Below are 19,605 nucleotides of genomic sequence, written 5' to 3'. Positions count from 1 at the left end.
TGTTCATGTATTTTTGAAAAACTAAATAACCTGATTGAGCCTCAGGAAGTTGGAATAACACATGCTATAAAGCAGATCGGAGCAATAAATAACTGCAGCTGTGGACACTGCTGTTATTAGAATAGGATGTGTGGTCATTAGAAATACATGCCAACTATTACTGGTTTCTTCTCTTGCACCCAGCCTCTTTCCAAGCCCATAGCAGCCCACCAGCGTAGACTGTGCTGGGTACACCCAGGCACAAGGACCTTATCTGAGCCCCCATATTCTCTTCTTACTGACTGGCAAGCCCTGGGCTGGCTGATACCACAAATCTCCCTGTAGACAGCTGGCCATGTGGCAGGGAGGCTGCAGTACAGTCAGACTCTGTAGCTCAGTCTCTCTCCCACATCTCCTCACCACCTCTTTCCATGGTGGACAGCAGAGATGCTTCTACTTTGCTTCTACTGAGAGAGTTTGTGAGTGGACAGAAAGGAATGGCAAACCCAAGTCATGAGCATTGATCCAGAGCGTGGCTGAAGTCGGGTCAGGGATGCTGTGAGCCCCTCCTCATCCCACTCCTCCACCTGGCAGGTGTGTGTCCTTTCCTTTGGGAGAATTGAACAATAGCAGCCTTGGCGGCCTCTCTCTCTCTCTCTCTCTCTCTCTCTCTCGCTCTCTCTCTCTCTGTGTGTGTGTGTGTATCTATGTAAGAGAAAGAGAGGATGCAGGTGTCACACTGTCAAGATGTGCTGCATCTGAGCTGTGTGCACCTGTGAGCGTGTGTGTGCTGTGTGTCTCCACAGCTCTCAAGCTCCCCCTGCTTCTTCTAAGCAGAAAGACTGACCTTGAGGAAGCTGCAGGCCCAGCAGCACCACCATGGCCTCTGCCGCCTCCGTCACTACCTTGGCTGATGAGGTCAACTGCCCCATCTGCCAGGGCACCCTGAGGGAGCCGGTCACCATCGACTGTGGCCACAACTTCTGCCGCAGCTGCCTCACTCGCTACTGTGAGACTCTGGGCCTAGAGTCTGAGGACTCCCTCTCCTGCCCGCTCTGCAAAGAACCTTTCCGACCGGGGAGCTTCCGGCCCAACTGGCAGCTGGCCAGTGTGGTAGAAAACATCGAGCGCCTCAAGCTAGTGTCTGCGCAGGGCACGGAGGAGGAGCACGCGTGCCAGGAGCACGGGGAGAAGATCTATTTCTTCTGTGAGGATGACGAGGCACAGCTGTGCGTGGTGTGTCATGCAGCGGCGGAGCACAGGAACCACACTGTGCGCTTTCTGGAGGATGCGGCAGGCCCCTACAGGGTAGGTGAGGGGCCCCGGGGTATCTCTGGGTGGGCCTGGGGTCAGAGTGCATGGAGAAAACTGAACACAGGTGCGAATAATTTGGGCTACACTGAAGGTGAATTCTTATATGGTCACCCAAGCCATAGACCTAGGCATGGAAAAGCACAGGTTTTTGTCTGTCTCTCTGCGTGTGTGTGTGTGTGTGTGTGTGTGTGTGTGCGCGCATTCAGTTGACTTGTGGCCAGCAGATAATAACAATCCAATAAATACTTATTGAATAAAGAGGGACCACCATGTGTGAGTGTTCAGGCTAGCAGGTGTGACTGAACTTTATATTTGGAGAAGTGATTGTGCAAACTGTCGTGCTTACAAATGTGGACTTTGCTTGAGTGAGGGTCTGAGGATAGATGCATTTGCATGCACAACTAATTTGAATGCTTGGGTTTGTGAATATGCAAATTAGGAGTCTCTCTCTCTCTCTCTCTCTTTCCTTTCAGTAAACACACCATCTCCCGAATCTTTCCTGGGAGGTGCTTTCCATTTCCTTCTTGTCATGTTCACTCTTTCACTGCACAAACAAAACTTCTCTGTCAAGAAAAAAAAAAAGCCCACAACACACATTAGGTAAATAGATAATGAAGTTTTATATGTCACCATATAAGTGAGTGCTGCCTTTAATTGTTTCTGTTTTATTACAAGTGGGTGGCTGTGTTTGGTGGACATCTTAATCAGCATTCGATGGGGAGACTTCTATGTGCATTTTTGAATGTTTCTAGCTCTCTTCCTCAACAAACAATAGTTAAAACAACTTGTTAACTATTTTGGCATAGCCACGTTTCTTTTGTAATTATATACAGATAATTAATTCTTGTTGCTGTGGGGAGTTTACATGTACTCTTTGGAAAATGTCAGGAGCTTGAAATAATTCTAAGCATATGAAATCAGGACACATCTCAGATAGCGTTTGCCAGAAACAAAGGGAGTTAGTGGCTGACCCTATGAGTCGGCTCCAAGGGAGAGCCAAGTCATGGTCCCTGAGGAACACACGATCGCGGGAGTGCCCTGATGCAAATGCTTGGGGCACAAAGCAAGAGGAACAGGGCAGTAAGCTGTCAGGGTGATGAAGACTCGGCACCGTCAGAGCTGAGACAGGTTCCTCCCCTGGGCTCCCTCCACTCCTAGAAGGCAGAGTTGGAAATGCTGATACCCTAAAATAGTTTTCTCCATCTAAGTAGTTTATGCTCCTGCTCCCCAGGAACAAATACAGAAATGTCTGAAGTGTTTAAGAAGAGAGAGAGAAGAAATCCAGGAAGTCCAGTCGAGAGAGAATAAGAGGATCCAAGTCCTGCTGGTAAATCACCATCCCTCCCCCAGACCCCACACTGCCGTTCTGCCCTGGGTGCTTCCTGTCCCCGGTTCTGCCCCTCCCCAGGCTCCAGCCTCCCCTGAAACCCAGGCCAGCTAGGGCAGTTAAAGTGCTCTCTGAATGTGACCTGACTCTGGCACGAACTGCATGACCTCAGGCACTCAGGTTGCTTATCTATAAAACAGAGAGTAAAAGCCACCCCTCCCTCATGGAGTTGATGTAAGGATTACATGAACGTGCAATATAGCTTAGTGCTATGCATCCAAGGTGTGCTTCCAAACAGGCAGGATGGTCCCTCTCAACCTTCCAAGAATCTGCTCTGAGCCTTCCTCCCTTTAGAAGCTTCAGCAACCAGTGCTGAGGCAGTGCAGGGCAGTGCTGCTCCTAGAAATGGGGTGGCAGGTGGCTGGCAGGTGGGACAGACGCCATGCCATAGTTCCAAGTCTGATGTGGGAGTGGGGATTGAGACAATGGGACTGGGGGATTCTGAGTTCATGACCATATCTTGGAGAATGTGCACCTGGGTCAAGAGAGAGGTAGGAGTGAGGTAAAGAAAAGGAAAGGAAGAAAAAAAAAGAAAAAAGGAAAGGCAGAGGAGGAGGGAACCTCTCCTTGGAGTCCTCTACTTCCTCCCCAGACACAGGTGGCCACCAAGAGGCAGCAGGTGGTTTCTGAGTTTGCGTATCTGCGCCAGTTCCTGGAGGAGCAGCAGAGTGTCCTCCTGGCACAGCTGGAGAAGCTGGATGGAGACATCTTGAAGCAGCAGGATGAGTTTGATTTCCTGGTCACCGGGGAGATCTGCCGGTTCAGCGCTCTGATAGAAGAACTGGAGGAGAAGAACGCGAGGCCAGCCAAGGAGCTCCTGAAGGTTAGCCTGGCACTGCCATTCCATATCCTCCTCAGCTGTGTCTCCTTCCTCTCTCACCTCCCTGGCCTAGGTGGGAGGTAAGGTCTGAACACCAGCTCATGCTTCCCCAAGTTCCCTGGTCGCCACGTTCCCTGGTCTTAGTCTCGTCCCACCAAAATCCATTAGGTAGGTAGGATGTTTTATTTCATTATCTCATGGGATCTTTGCAAGGATCCAATGGCAGAATGAAAATATAAAGACTATGTTAAATATGTCTGGTGCCATTTCCAATACATCCAACCCCTTATCACCTGTCACCTTTTGCCAATCTAAAGTTCTCCCTGGTCTATTTCATGGACTCAAACTGGATGAAAGATATTGGGGTCCCAACATAGCATCAGAAAGGCAACATTATTCAGGTGGTGCATTCTGGACTGAATCCCTCAGACCTTGTGCAGGGGTTTACAATTGCCACTGACCAGCAGGTGCAGGTCACTTTACCACCTGAGTCTGTGGAATAAAGGGATCAGGCTGTGAGTTCCAATGCTTGGTTACCTTACTAGTGGGCTCAAGGTGTTTTGTCTTCTCTGATCATGTGAAAAGCCAGGATACACTAAAAACTAAATCTCTGCGCTCTCTCTGTCTTTTAGGATATCAGAAGCACGCTAATAAGGTAAGCAATGTAACTTCTCTATTTTTCTTTACTCTTAAAAATACATATACATGCACCAACACTTAGTGTCTGTCGTACAGATACACAGCACCCTCTTGTTAAGGAGTTGATGTACACATCAACTTCCACATATCCCCGTGTGCTCTTGCACATGGCTGTAGATGCACTTTCTTGAGTGACATTGCCTGTAAGTGGGCAGTGGCATCCATTGGGGGGGAGCTGTGTCTGGTTTCAGGAACAGCACCTTCCTGTGTTTCTTGGAGGAGATGACCAGTTGAGTATGGAAGCATGAAGAATCTTCCCAGACATAGCCATTTCTGTGCCCTAGATGTGAAACCAGAAAGTGCCGGAAACCAGAGGCTGTGTCCCCTGAGCTGGGACAAAGGATCCGGGACTTCCCCCAGCAGGCTGTCCCACTGCAGAGAGAGATGAAGATGTTTCTGGGTAAGAGGACTACAGGCCTCCACAGAGCACGGGTGGGCACGATGCAGCCATTCTTCACTGATGAAAGGCTGTGTGACTTGCAGATCCTTAAGAAATCTGTCAGGTGATGTGACAATGACTGGAGATGATTATGGGGAACACGTCTGGGGAAAAAATGCGAGTCATTTGAGAAGTACTTAAATATATCTGATGAGTTGGCATGAAGCAAAAAGAAAGATAATGATTAACAGTGTCTGTCATTTTCAGTAACTGAAAAACCTCCACAGCAACATATGCAGTAATTTTTCAATGATGAACATTGTTTCTGTGTAGCAAGTGAAAGCATTTACCTTTATGTATTTTTAAAAGATTTATTTTTATTGGGAAGGCAGATTTACAGAGAGAAGGAGAGATAGAGAAAGATCTTCATCCACTGACTACGATGGCCAGAGCTGAGCCGATCTAAGGCCATGAACCAGGAGCTTTTCCCAAGCTTCCCACATGGATACAGGGGCCCAAGGACTTGAGCCACTCTCTGCTGGTTTCCCAGGCTTTAAACAGGGAACTGGATGAGAAGTGGAGCAGCAAGGACTCAAACCTGTGCCATATGGAATGTTGGCACTTGAAGTTGGAAGATTAGCCAGATTATGTCAGCTCTTGAAAGCATCTATCAATGTCCTGCAATGGTGGGCTGTTCTCACTTTCCTTCTGTTACTCTGGCTCTCAGCATTGAAATGCTTTGGTTGGGACTGTGACCCCTCCTTTTCCCAGAACAGGGAATGTTGCTAGGAAAGGACCAGACTGTGAAATCAGACTCAAGTATGAACATGACTCTCCATCTGGCCACCCCCTCCACCCTTGTGGTGGCATGATGAATAACACCACCTATATCTAAATGCTCTTCCTGTTGAAGTGTGATGCTGTGGGAGAACTTTCCTATGAGTCTCCTTCCTGTAAATACTTCCAGGGACTTGAGAGTGAAAGAAATCATATCTAACCTGGGCAGGTGTTTGGTGGTGGCAACACAGTGCTTGGGGCACCTGTAATCCATCTTGGAGTGTCCAGGGTTGAGTCCTTGCTCTACTCTGACATAACCTCCTGGGAGACAGCAGGTGATGACTCAAGTGTTGGCATTCCTGTCACCCATGTGGGAGACCTGGACTGAATTCCTGGTTCTGACTTCAGCCTGAGCCAACTGTGGCTGTGGCAGGCATTTGGAGAATGAACGAGGGAATAGAAGGCTCTCTCTCTGTGTCTCTGTCTCTGTCTCTCTGTTTCTCCTCTCTCACCTATTCACCATGCAGATGTTTTTAGATAGTTTACTGTGTGCTGGGCTGTGTGGACACAGAAGGGAGCAAGGAAAACATGGTCTCTGTGCTCAGAGTTTGGCTGTGAGTCTCTAAGTGGGACCCTCATCAGCAGCAGCAACCACCTCCCCAGAAAGACTGGTGGAAATATAATTTTGCAGGCTCATCCCAGAACACCTGGATCTGAAACAGACAAGTGCTCAGGTGGCTCTCCTTCAAGTTCAGGTATAGAGGATTCAGTTTCCATTATGCTGCTGGTCATCTTGTAGGTCTCAGTGTCTTCATCTCCCAGTGGTCTCTGGTTTTATGAAATGGATGAAATCTCATTCTATTTTGTTTCCTCTTTCCAGAAAAACTCTGCTTTGAGTTGGACTATGAACCAGGTAAGCAGTGAGGAGTCTCTGAAAAGGAGAGCTTAGAGTTGACAGGGTTCTGCACTGGGCACTAGAATGGCCAAATATATACAACATGTGCATATACACACCTATTGTACATATATACACCATACAAAGATCTGTGTGTGTGTGTGTGTGTGTGTGTGTGTGTGTACAGCTGGCCCTCTGTATCCATGCCTGGGTTCCACATCCATGGGAACGTTCAAGAAAAAGTTGTGTCTGTACTGAACATGTGTAGGTTCCTTCTTGTCATTTATTCACCAAACGATACATTATAGCATTGGTTTCTATAATACTGACATCATATTCTACATTATAGGTAATCTAGCGATGATGTGAAGTATGTGGGAGGATTGTGTGGGGTCTGAGCTCTGAGCTTCCATCAGTCTGGGGAGTCTGGACGTTTGTGTCATGGCATTGGTCAGTCTGTCCGGGGAACTACAAAGAAAAGACAGTTACACTGTGAATGCACAGTGCAGGTGGAAAGAGTAAATCAGAACAGAAGAGGTGCATCTGGGACGGGTGACTGGATAAAGACAAGTTGGACTGGATTTGCAATCACTTTCTGGGACTGTCAGGAGCCCTGATCCTTTCCAGATGTCTCTTTGTAGATGGCAGTTAGGAGAGCAGTCTGGGAACAGGAAAGGAGCAAACAGGGGAATCAGTGCCACTGCTCCAAGTCTGGGGAATGCGCGGCTGTGGAAGGGCCTCTCTAACCGTGGGTCCATCAGATTTTATGGGGTTCCCTTCTTTACTGACAGGGAAAATCACACTCTGCTGGGGTCTGTGGAAGCCTTGGGTGTTTAAAATGGACTTTAGACTCTGAGTAACAGTGGATAACTATTGAGAAGCCAGAAAGCCTGCCTAGAGCAAGACTGCCCCCGAGTCACAGATGCCCTGGAAGGAAAGCTGGGAGGACTCAGAATGTCTGGGTGGAGGAGAGACATGCTTCCCCCTCAACCCAGCGAGAGCCAAGGGGTGGGGGCATGGGCAAAACTGCTGCAGGGAGTCAACAAAACTGTTATGCACAACCTTGGGATCCAGCTAGCTTGCAGGGAGCAGAACAACTTGTCAGGCACCTGCCCAGCACTGGATGAGAGCCATCAGCCCTCACAGCCTGGCTTCTCTTTGGCTTAAATGTGCATGGAGTCCCTAGGGTATCCTGTCAAGGTCCAAATTCTGAGACTGCATTTCCAACTTGTGGCTCCCTGGTGATGCCAATGCTGCTGGCTGGCAAAGGTGCTGCTGGCTGGGGATCTTCCAGGCCTGCCTCAACCATCATGGCTTGTCTGCTGACACTCATGTCTTTTTTGACTTCTTACAGCTCACCTCTCTCTAGATCCCCTGACGTCCCACCCCAAGCTCCTCCTATCCGAGGATCACCAGCGGGCCAGGTTCTCCTACAAGTGGCAGAGCTCTCCGGACAACCTCCAGCGTTTTGACCGGGCCACCTGTGTGCTGGCCTACGAGGGTTTCACGGGGGGGAGGCACACATGGGTGGTGAGTGTGGACTTGGCTCACGGGGGCAGCTGCACTGTGGGCGTGGTCAGCGAGGACGTGCAGAGGAAGGGAGAGCTTCGGCTGCGGCCAGAGGAGGGGGTGTGGGCGGTGAGGCTGGCCTGGGGCTTCGTCTCGGCTCTTGGCTCTTTCCCTACTCGCCTGGCCCTGGAGGAGCAGCCCCAGCAGGTGCGGGTGTCACTTGACTATGAGGTGGGCTGGGTGACCTTTGCCAATGCTGTCACCCAGGAACACATCTACACCTTCACAGCTTCCTTTGCACGGAAGGTCTTTCCCTTTTTTGGGCTCTGGGGCCGAGGGTCCAGCTTTTCCTTGATCTCCTGAGTGGGAATTGTTGGCCTCCTCTAAGTACAGGATTCAAATCAAGGACTGTGTGGGCTTGACCCCTGGTTGGGTCTCCTGGAAGACTTGAAATAGAAATGGCTGCTTTAGTTGATGTGCTGGACTCCATTTGTAAAGCACAAGGTGAGATGATCCCCTGCCTGTCCATCAGATCTTTTCCTCAACGCCCAGCTGATGGGATGAGTAGGGTCCTTGGGGACTCAGGCTGCTGTCAGCTGTTGGTCACACCACCCCCAATAGGCACAAACAGAGCTGTGTGGAGGAAAAAGGATTGGATTCAGAGCTAGAATATCCCGAGTGTAGACCTATCCTTGCAACCAGTCAATTGTATGATTTTGAAGTCCAGCACCTCACCACCCTTCAACTTATTGTCTCCCAGAATTGTTAGTATGTGTTCATTCATACATCAAGGAATTTTTGTGTACCAAATTACGGTCTAAGTGTTGTGGCAGCCATTGATGACTTGGAAACAGGATAAAAAACAAACAAATGACAACAACAACAACAAACCCAAGCTAAACTAACGTGTCCTTTATTAACAGGTACATGTGGGAAGAGATGGTGCTGCAAGGAGGAAACTGGAGCACAGGCTGGTGGGTGGTGGGGTTGTTAGGGAGGCTTGATAGGTGGCAAGGCGTGGCTGGAGAGAGAGGGTGAGTCACCGGCAGGGTCTGGAGAACGTGTGTCTGAAGCACACACGTGGTGAATGAGAAGGGAAAAAGCGTTGCCGGCAGCAAGCAGCAGAGACCTGGCTGACTGGTCTGTGACTCACAGATATCTCCACTGTCCTCACAGCCAGGCACAGAGCACCACCACCTCCACAGCCTTCATGGGCTCCCTCTTCCTGCTAGTGTCAGTTCTGGCTGAGCCGCAGGTACGGGGTAACAGGAGAGGTTGGGCTGTAAATCACGACCATTCAGCCCCTAAAGGAGATGGCCTCCCAGATTGGTCAGTTATCAGTTGGGTCAAGAGAGGAGATGGGAGAAGGGACTTAGCCCCAACAGCTCTGCTGTGAGAGCGGGTGCTGCACCATCTGTATCTGCTGCTGGTAGGGGGAACGGCACACTCTCTGGGTGACCTGTAACGTTTAGCCCAAAGAATTGCCACTGCTTTGGGGTTGTAAGAATCATCATCTGAGGGTGGTGAAAGGAAGGAAAGATTGGAGACATGGAGATGATGAGTGGATTCACAGTGGAGAGCTCTGTGGGAGAAAAGGCCTCCGGGGAGGCTGTGAGCAGCACACCGAGTATGAAGGTGCTAGATCCTGGAGAGCCCCAGAAATCAGCCAGAATGTGGGAAATGTTCCCCGCAGGTGGAATTTTATTCTGCTTGAGCCAGCCATTCACCTGATTGCTCAGCTGACATATAAACCACTGCGTGTCTATCGTCCTCCCGCCATGATGCGCCCTAGTGGAAGTGAGCGTTCTAGTGTGCAAGCGTTAGGTCCAGGTTGTGAAAACATGTGGTGACCTGGAGTCAGAGTTTGGAGAGGTGTGACTTTGCTTTCCCTGAGAGAATTCGATATTTCATAAAAGTATTGTGTTTTCCAAATATTGGTGTAATGTTTGTATAATGACCAAAATCAAACTGAAACAAAACAAAAACCTGGACTCCCAAACCTAGGACTCCATTAAAAATTGGATTTCATTTTTCTGCTCATTTTTGTTGATCTTAGCTGGGTTTTAAAAAAAGAATGTAAGAGGCAGGCATTTGGCCCAGAATTTAAGATGCTGCTTGAAAGGCTCATGTGGTAACTTCACAGGCTAGACTAACCCTCCCTGTGGAGGATTATGGATGCCGATTCAAGTCCTGGTTGCTCTACTTCCTGATCTAGCTCCTTGATGGGAAAGCAGGAGAGGATGGACCAAGCTCTTGGGCTCCTGCCCCTATGTGGGAGAAATGGAAGGAGCTCTTGGCCCTTACCTTGAGATCAGCCCTGCTCTAACTGTTGAAGAAATTTGGGAAGTGAGTCAACAGATGGAAAAAAAAATCTCTATTTCTCTCTCTTTCCCTTTTTCTCTCTGTAACTTTGAGTTTCCAACTAAAAATTAAAAAAAAAAAAATGATGCCACTTGAGACACATCTATCCCGTTATGGGGAAAGGCTAGAGGACCTGCTCTATTTCTCCTTTTCACTCTGTAAAATCTACCTATCAAATAATTATAAATAAATCTTTAAAAAAACACACACACACACAAAGAAAAATGTGATTTTCTACCATTAGCCAAGTCTCATGGCGAGCTGTGTCAGGATCAGGTAAGGGGACTTGGTTTCCCTAAGAGGCAGGCATTTAGAAAATCCTGGTAACAATGCACACATGGAGCTCAACTCGGTCAAATTTCATGCTAAGTACTTTATAGAGTAACTCATTCAGTCAGCATAACAACCCCATGAGCTAGGTGCCGTTACTACTATCCCCATATTTTACATGAGAACTGAGGCACATGGGAGGTCCAGGAGTGGGTCCCAAATCAGCCAATGGTGTTCATCAGAACAAGCATGGATTCAGGCAGTTCCCACATCTAGGCTCATGATGACTATGTAAGAGTATATCCTCTGCCCGGGAGCTGACTGGGGCAAGGGGCTTGAGGTCTCAGGCAGCCAAGAAACAGGCCCATCCTGTGGCCATGCAGCAGCACAGATGTAGACATGTAGACACTGGGTGCTAGACATGGCCCTGTGTGCAGCTCTGGTTTTCTCTGCCACTTCCCTACCTGCCAACTAATGACACAGTGGTCGTAGGTGCCTTCTTCATTTCCAAGTAAAACTGATAGTTTCAGTTTGTTGTTACTGTCTTTTTATGAGAAGATCTTTCCCAACAGGTCACACCATAGACCCAGTTGGCCGGCATTGGTCTGCCCATTTGTGGTCCAAGCACTTGTGGTCTGGCAGGCACCAGTGGGATAATTGACTTCTTTTCAGCAGAGAGAGACCCTTGGGGCTTACTGGTCCCCTTCTGTACATGGTAGGAAACTTCTCAATAAGCACTCGGTGAGCGTTAACCTGAGTAGGTTGCAGGAAGTGTTAGCAGTTGCCTTTTTTCCTTGGCTAATGTCTTCTTGTTAGAGATCAGAAGATTTCTACTAAGTCACTCCTCCCATTTCTCTTTTAACTTTTTCCATTTTTTTAAATTATATTTTTGACAATCTGCTCCCATTTCTTGAACACCTGTTTGAGGTTTTCTCCCCTCTGTACTCTTCAATGCCTTGCCCTGTCCATAATGCACACGGGATCCTGACTGGCACGTTTGCCTTCATTCCTGATTCAAAAACCTTTGATGGCTCCTTGTGTCTTGGGGTCATGCAACTGGCCTGCTTCTGATCATCCCCTTTCCTGAACATTCCTGATGACCCAGGTCACTTTTGCCACACTTCTGCTAACACACTCTGGCTTTCTCCTACCTCTGTGCTTTCATTCATGTGGTTATCCTGGCCTGGATATGCTCTCCTTTCTGTCCCACCCATCAGTCCTCCACTTTTCCCACCACACCTCCCCTGATTGTTCCAGCCTTGCTTACATTTCTCTTTGAATTCCTAAAACATTTAGCAGCTATGGTGGCTTAGCTGTGTCTGTCCTGGTTCCATAGCGAGAAAATGAGCTTTTGGATGGCAAAGTGGATTTTTTTTTCCCCAAAAAGTCATAAGGAATAAATTTAAACATTGTCAGTGTGTTGGGCACCACTGCAAACACTGATCATGGCTAATATGGAATTCATAGATTCATCCCAGGCTGCAAATACCATCACCCTTCATTGAAAGCTTAATTGAAGCTAAGCAACTTGTCCAAGGTGCCAGAAGGATGAAGTGCAGAATTAGGTGCTGAACACAGATCTCACTCCTGGGTTTTCACTCTGTGTACCACCATGCAGCACCACCTTGAGGCTGTGTTTTATTTTTGTCCCTCGGCACCTTGTATAGTACTGACTGACTATATCAACAAAGGTTCAATAAATAAAATACTAGTTTAAACAGTAGCTTATGGAGCCCAGAGCAGTAGCCTAGTGGCTAAAGTCCTCACCTTGCATGCACTGGGATCCCATATGGGCGCCGGTTCTAATCCCAGCAGCCCCGCTTTGCATCCAGCTCCCTGCTTGTGGCCTGGGAAAGCAGTGGAGGACAGCCCAAAGCTGTTGTAACCTGCACCTGCGGGGGAGACCCAAAAGAGACTGGGCTCCAGATCGGTGCAGCTCTGGCCATAGCAGCCACTTGGGGAGTGAATCCATGGACAAAGATCTTCCACTCTGTCTCTCCTCTCTGTTTATCTGAATTTCTGATAAAATAAATAAATCTTTTTTTTTAAAAAAAGCAATTTATGATACCTTTAAACATAGACAATCAAGAAGGGTCCTTATACATTCTGTTAATTCACCTGTGCATCTATTTAAAATTTTGACACCACCTATGAGCCAGGCACTGTCCTAGACATTAGAAACACAAAGTATTGCTCTTGTTGACCCCAACAGCTAAGATATTAACACAAAGAATTAGTACACATTTGTAAAGGTATCTCTTGCTCAAATAATTGACCACAAACTGTCTGAAAATAAACATTTATTGTCTTGTAGTTTTTGTCAGTCATTAATTTGGGCACAGCTTAGCTGGATCAATTGCTTAGAATCATACAAGACCACAGACAAAGTATTGGCTGCACTGGGTTCTCATCTGGAAGCTCAAGTGGGGAAGAGTACCAGTTCAAACTCACTCAGATTGCTGCCACCATTCATTTTGTTCTTTTGCTTTTCAGCTGTGACAAACACCCTGCTTCCTTCTTGAAGGTTAGAGGGTACAGGCTAATCTTGGTTCCTTGAGGCTGCAGGTCTTTGTCATGGGATTTCTTGCTTCTACAAGCAGCAAGGGCATCTCTGCAATGTATCTGCTAGTGAGGGGGCGTCCTCCACCATGCGGTGCAGTCACTAGAGTGATGCACCCCTCCTCTATGCTATAACCTATGGATGAAAAGCTGGTCACAGATCCCACTCACATTTAGGAGGGGACAGGTCCCGAGAGGACAAGAACATTGAAAGGAGAGGAATGTGAGGGTGGCCCGAGTGGCCTGACATAGCAATCTTGGTATGTGTCTGCCTGTTGGATGTTGGTGCCAGAGGACGGGCACCACTGGAGTCGGGCACCTGCTGGGATCCATGTGCTGAGGTGGCACCCCCACTGGTGAGCCTGTGCCATCTGCATGCCTGGGCACAGCCTTGGGGATGTCCCTGTCACAATAGGCCTGAAGGAGTCCGACACAGACTCAGTGGGGGATCTGGACAAGTTGGAGGATTGGCAAAAAGGAGGCTGATGTAGGGTTAGGCTGCTCAGAGACGAATTGGTTAGAGTTCCGAAAATGTTCTAAGCAATGTCTTCCTGACTCTTTTCAGACTTCAACATATGGTAAATAGCCTGTAGTTTGTGTGGAGCACTCCTGGAAACAAAAAAAATGCTGTGTTAATTTATGTGTAATCCCATATTCTGTTGAATCCTTCCCTGGCCATGTAGCATGAAGGCAGGAAGGTTAATGGAGCAGTGGAACCCCTTGACCTTGATGGAACCCAAGTACACATGTGGTTGTGTGGCTTTGTGTGGGAAGGAAGAGGGGACAGCTCGTACCTGTTCAACAAGTCACTGGCATCCTAGAGAAAGAAAGAGTGAGAATCTCTGTAAGTCCTCAGGTTCTTGTCACATCCAAATTCCCTTCCCAACTTTCAGGTGCCACCGTGAGAACCAGAGGAGCTAGCACTCCTCTTCCACAACCCACTTTGCTGCAGTAGCATCCCATGGCCTTGGACAAGCCACTCCCACCACACATCACACAAGCCTCTCCATCTGTTTCCTAGAGGGGTGCTGCAGGTAGGCCACAGACCCTTCGGAGAGAACCCAGTGTTTGTTGTTGGAGAGATGCCTTGGCATGTGCACCTTCAGTGTGCTGGCCTGTAGCTCCTGGGCTGTCCTTTCCATAATGGCGACCAGGCTGTTAAGCTGCAGTATTGCTTGGGAGAGGATGGGGAGTCTGGCCACCTCAGCCGGTGTATCCTGCAGCTGGCCCAGCTCCTGCTCAGTGAAGGCATCCAGCTGCTCATTGGCCTGGCACTGGCTTTCTAGCTCAGCCTCCAGTCTTTGGATCCCAGGGTTTACCTGAAACTACAAAAAAGCACCTTGCTAGGACTTGGTGTCAAATGACTCCCTCTTGACTCTTCATATCCTAGAATCTGGTCCCTTAGTCCCCTGTGTTTCATGGTATTGCCTCTGTGTGTCACAGGGGGATATGGAGGTAGAAGTGCTTCTCAAAAAGGTAGGAACTCCTTCCCTGCATGCCTTACTACCCAGGTCATGTCATACCATGGTGGGAATACATACACGTACACACACACACACACACACACACACACACACACACACACACCCCTACCCGAATCCTTTACTGCCTACTTTTAATCCTGTTCTGTTTGTCAGGTGAGGAGAGATCCCACATCTGTGTAGCAAAAGGAATTAGGGCAGAGACAGAAATGGAGTCCTATGACTTATAATTTTCAGCTGCTGTGATGCTCATTTCCTTTGATCCCCTATGTAAGCTGGGGGAATCAAGATCTGTTTTTATTTAACAGGTAAGCTGTGATGATCAGAGGTCTTAACAACCCCCAGGTTGCATGTTGTACACAGTCCAAAGCTAAGCTGAGCACCAAGATTTTCAACCTCCTGGACCTTCCTCCCATGTCTGGCTGCTCCAGGGACAGGTGAGCATCTAGAACAGGAAGTGAGAGCTTCTGAGGAAACCAGAAAAAAGCCCGTCCCAGGAATCTGAGGAACCTACCTGGTTGGTCTGCTGTTTCTGCTCCTCCTGAGCTTTGCACTCCAGTTTTGTGATATATTTTCTGAGCTTCCTGCTGCGGCGGTTGAGTCGCTCCTAAGGAGACAGATACATCTGCTTGTCAGAGCTTCCGAAGTGAGAGTGGTACCTGATGGGCAGAACTCACTGGAATGTCGTGGAGGGCCTAGCATAGGGTGAGGCTAACATACATTCTACCTAAAAACGAGTGCCCTTGAACCTCCATGCTTAGTATAAGGAATCTGAGAGCTTGTTTAGATATGATGGAGAAAAGCAATGGGCAATATTTGAAACAGTCTTAGTACTGCACGGTGATAACAAATAGCATCAGAAGCAGTTAGATCTACTTGAGTTTAGGGTGTTTTTCCCAACATACACAAGTTGTGTGCTAATCGTCTTGCACTTCTTGATACTTTGCAGAAGCAAGTGAGGCTGGTCTGGGAACAGTCACCATAAGAAGGAGATGGGAAGCTGTTGACAGCACTCTTCCCTTGGCACTCGCTGGGGTATTTGGCAACAGCCATTGATTGGATGCAAACATGTAATGCAGGCAGGCAGACATGTGTATGTCTCTCTCACTCTCTCTCTTTCTGTCCCTGAAGTTACAGATACTATAAATGATTTGAGTTTTGAGAAGAACTTGCCTCCCGTTTTAAATAACCAAGGAGAGAAGCTGAAATGAACATAGCTAGTACTGCTCTCAGCGTAGAACTGTGACCAATCCAAGTGAGGGACCAAACAGAGATTCTGAAAGCCTTCCTGAGGCATTTCCTTGTCTAGTGAGTGACAAACTGTACTTGCTCTAACAGATACAAAGGAGCATTCAAATCCATAGCAAGAAAAATGAAAAAGAAGCTCAAGGGTGGACTCAGGTCCACTAAGGGAATTAGAAAAGGAAAGTTAGCAACTAGATGCATGGCAGTAGGAACACAGCCTGTAGAAGATGGTCTTGAGAAAACAGCAACAATAACAGAGAAATAAAGCCAGAGTCCCTCCTGGGGCCACATGAGATAGCAGCTCCCAGAGAGGCTAAGGAATGAAGCAGCAAAGGAAAAATTGTAAAGCTCATAGAAAATAGTATTAAAGAGCAAATCTGTGACATGCCCAAACCATGAGGGACTTACTGAAACTCACTATTCAAAATGAAATATTTCTGCGCAGTGCCAGCACCGTGAAAAATTAATAGAAACAATGGCACATTGAGAAATACCTGAATGTCAAAAATCAGTAAGAGACTTACATGTAGAACGGAGGAAGTAAACCCTACACCACAGCAAGACTAGATCTCAACAGAAAAGTATACGTGGCCCAGCACCAGGGCCAACAGACTAATCCTCCACCTTCAAGCATCAGCACCCCAAATGGGCACCAGTTCTTGTCTCAGCTGTTCCACTTCCCATCCAGTTCCCCGCTTGTGGCCTGGGAAAGCAGCAGATGTCCCAAAACCTTGGGCCCCTATGTGGAAGACCAGGATGAAGCTCATGGCTCCTGGCTTCAGATCAGCTCAGCTCTGGCCATTGTGATCACTTGGGAAGTGGACCAGAGGATGGAAGATCTTTCCTTCTGTGTCTCTTCTCTCTGCAAATCTACCTTTTAAATAACAATAAATAAATCTTTAAAAAAGAAAAAAGAAAACTGTACAAAGAATGTGAACAATTAATTCACAGAAGACAGGTGTGCAAAAACCCACAGCACGTATGAAGAAGTACCCAAACTCAGTAGTAATTAGAGTTAGTGACAGCCATGATATGACAATCACCACGACGACGAAGTCTGACAGCCATCCTGGCCCTGGAAGTATCCCTGGTGTGTGTTGGGGTCCGGAGGAGGACCCCAGAACAGGCTGGGTGAAAAGATCAAAACTCAAAACAATTTCCTTACTGAATGAGTGTGACTTGCAAACTCCTGAAACAAACCACGGTCAGTGAGTGGAACCAGCTTCTACCAAGGACCATCTACACGGCAACATGTGGTTTGCTAAATCATCTTCAAGCAAAGAGCCAACAAATGCTTAAAGTGGTTGCTCGTGGGAGAGGGAGAATCGGTGATTCAACACAAACCCAAACAAACAGGAGAGGGAATTGTGAACTATAGACATTGGCACGCTTTGAACTGAAGGACATGGCTTACATTAAATAAGCCTTCTATCTTGGGTTAAAAGAGAACTCTGGGGGAGGGGTTAAGACTTTGGTGGTGGTAGTGATAACTTTTTGGTTTTGTTTTTCACTCTCGTAGGCACTTAGAAGGAGTGTCTTGATTAGAGACTCGTCACTGGAGGCGTGCAGGGAGCAGTCAGTCTGGGCATGATGCCTGATAGGGAAGATCCAGGTCCAGGTACTGTGGGAGAAAGGTTGCAGAATGCATGGGGCAAGCAAGGCTTCAGAAACTACCGGAAGTTATTAAAAGACATTTCCCAGCAGCAGCACCGTGAGTCAGACACTGATGGGAGGAGCCACCGGCTGGGTATGTGTTGGCCTTCAACGTACTGAAGTGAGCATGGGGGGGGGGAGACTGCTTGGGCCAAGGGAATTGTGTTGATAAAAACAATAATTGGCCAAATAAATAATGTGGATATCCACAAGGTTCTGAAAAATAAGGGTTTTGGAGGATGTGAGAACTGCCTGGTATTAAAACATACTGCAAAGGCCCAGCACAATGGCTCAATTGGCTAAATCCTCACCTTGCAAGTGCTGGGATCGCATATGGGCACCAGTTCTTGTGTCAGATGCTCCATTTACCATATAGCTCCTTGCTTATGGCCTGAAAAAGCAGTGAAGGGTCCCTGTACCAAAGCGGGAAACCTTGAAAAATCTCCTGATTCCTGGCTTTGGCGCAGCTCAGCTCTGGCAGTTGCAGCCATTTGAGTAGTGAACCAGTGAATAAAAGACCTTTCTTTTTGTCTCTCTTTCTCTCTGTAAATCTTATCTGCTTTTCCAACAAAAAATAAATAAACCTTTAAAAATAAAAAAGCATATTCTGAAGGTATAATGTTTGATATAAAACACAGGGAGGAATAAACAGAACAAAGTAGAGAATCAGAAAAATATGCAAGTAACTACATGTAATTACATATTGTTGTTGGTACTCAAATCACAGAATATGGTACAAATTATATGGAATTATATGAAATATTCAATAAATGGTAAAAGGACAAATGGACTATAACGTGGACAAAGTAGAATTAGAGCTCTGCTTCCCACTTTCCCCAGAATATCTTTTAGATATTTTATATACTCTAAAATATACAAAACACTCCAAAAAAGTTTTTTAAAAAGTGAAATTTACAATACAGTGCAAACTTTCACAAACTTTTTAAGTCCTCTTGCGTATTGAAGGGATATTCAGGGCAACAAATCAAAATAACCCAATAACCTGGAAATAAGCAGAGATCTGCCCATTTACAGCACATTCAGAGAACCGAACACGATGTGGCTGCTGAGAGGAACCCAGCAGGTGTGTTTCTATCGTGGCTCCCAGGCTCATGGCATCCACTCCAGGACTCTCGCATCCACTTTCAGATGGAGCCACATCAATGCCTAGAGACTCTCCTATCTATTCCAAAGACACGGAGCAAAGCAGAGGCCCAGGTCCCAAGCAAGAGGGAGCAGAGGAAACAGAGTAAGGTGTCAGTGACTGAGCCTCCAGGGGCTGTCAGGGGCAGGAACGGGGAATGCGGGAGACAAGTCTGTCTTACCTGGTAGTGGCTGATGGCATTTTCAAGGCTGAGCTCTGAATGGGCCTTGTGCTCTGGGGACTCCAAGCACTGTACACACAGAAGACATCTGTTCTTCTCGCAGAACTTGCATATCCTCTTCTGGTGGCTGGGACAGAACAAGTCTGGCCCCAGAATCCTCTCGGAACAGAGGGGATTCCGGCAGAGGGGGCAGCAGAGGACCCTGGAGGCTGAGGCCTTCTCCGCATGCTGGACCAGGCATGTGTGACAAAAGAAGTGTCCACATTCGGTGCCCGTGGGCTCCCTCAGCTGCTCCTGGCAGATGGGGCAGATGCCCTCCCCTTGGTCCTCCTCCCTCAAAGGAACCATGGCCTCTGCTCTGCACTCAGCTTCCTGTCTGAGGGCCTGTGTTCCTCCCTGGCGTCTTCTTGAGGTCCCGCTTCACTGAACAGCCCCGGATAAGAAGCTCTTGGCAGCAGAAGGCAGCCTTGGAGCACCTAAAAGACAGGACTCTGTTCTCAACTTCTGGCCAATGTCTGCCTTCCAGCAGGGCAGCTGGAGTGTCTCTCTCTCACACACACCTGAATTCTGCCTGAGTTTCAGAAATATCTTCTCAGTTTGGCATGTACCCCTGACTTCCTTGCATTTGTGAAAAGAAGAAGAAGGTGATTGAAAATCCAATCTTATTTCGCTCTTGAGAGATTCTTATGAATATTGCTACAGTTCAGAGTTTCAAAGGCTACAGTGTCATGACCACAAAAGTCAGGTCATCATCAACTCACAAGTTGTCAGTCTTATCTGATTGCTGGCAGCCGGAAGAGCTTGGGGTTGGCACTGCTGTCTCCCTCCCCACCAGCTGTGGTGGCTTACCCATTGTCAAATACAATTCCAGCAGTGGCTCTGTCAGTGAGTCACTCTCCCAACCAGCAGCTCTTCCGGGGTGAACAAGAAGAACAGACTGTGTGATGCTGGG

The 19,605-nt window shown here is 47.7% G+C and overlaps 2 protein-coding genes across 2 annotated transcripts; one reads left to right on the top strand and one right to left on the bottom strand.

Moving 5' to 3' along the window:
- The first annotated feature begins 386 nt into the window (after positions 1 to 386).
- On the top strand, positions 387 to 10,327 carry LOC121161224 (tripartite motif-containing protein 10). The gene is made up of 8 exons (XM_040987526.1): positions 387 to 573; positions 786 to 1,287; positions 2,525 to 2,620; positions 3,273 to 3,503; positions 4,133 to 4,155; positions 4,484 to 4,599; positions 6,236 to 6,268; positions 7,605 to 10,327. Exons 2-8 carry the CDS (start codon positions 859 to 861, stop codon positions 8,120 to 8,122), a joined length of 1,446 nt encoding a protein of 481 aa, XP_040843460.1. The 5' UTR covers positions 387 to 573; positions 786 to 858; the 3' UTR covers positions 8,123 to 10,327.
- Positions 10,328 to 13,485: 3,158 nt separating this feature from the next.
- Positions 13,486 to 19,001, bottom strand: LOC121161228 (E3 ubiquitin ligase TRIM40-like). Its single transcript, XM_040987532.1, has 5 exons — positions 18,654 to 19,001; positions 14,945 to 15,037; positions 14,050 to 14,274; positions 13,744 to 13,766; positions 13,486 to 13,558 (listed from the first exon to the last, which is right to left on the bottom strand). The coding sequence occupies exons 1-5, from the start codon at positions 18,999 to 19,001 to the stop codon at positions 13,486 to 13,488; spliced, it is 762 nt and encodes a 253-aa protein (XP_040843466.1).
- Between the last annotated feature and the right edge of the window lie 604 nt (positions 19,002 to 19,605).

This window comes from Ochotona curzoniae, unplaced genomic scaffold (assembly GCF_017591425.1).
Source record: "Ochotona curzoniae isolate NIBS_2020 unplaced genomic scaffold, NIBS_Ocur_1.0 contig_4751, whole genome shotgun sequence".
NCBI classification, from domain to species: Eukaryota; Metazoa; Chordata; class Mammalia; order Lagomorpha; family Ochotonidae; genus Ochotona; species Ochotona curzoniae.
The sequence above is the reverse complement of the archived record's forward strand: the minus strand, read 5'-3'. Positions and strand labels throughout refer to the sequence as shown.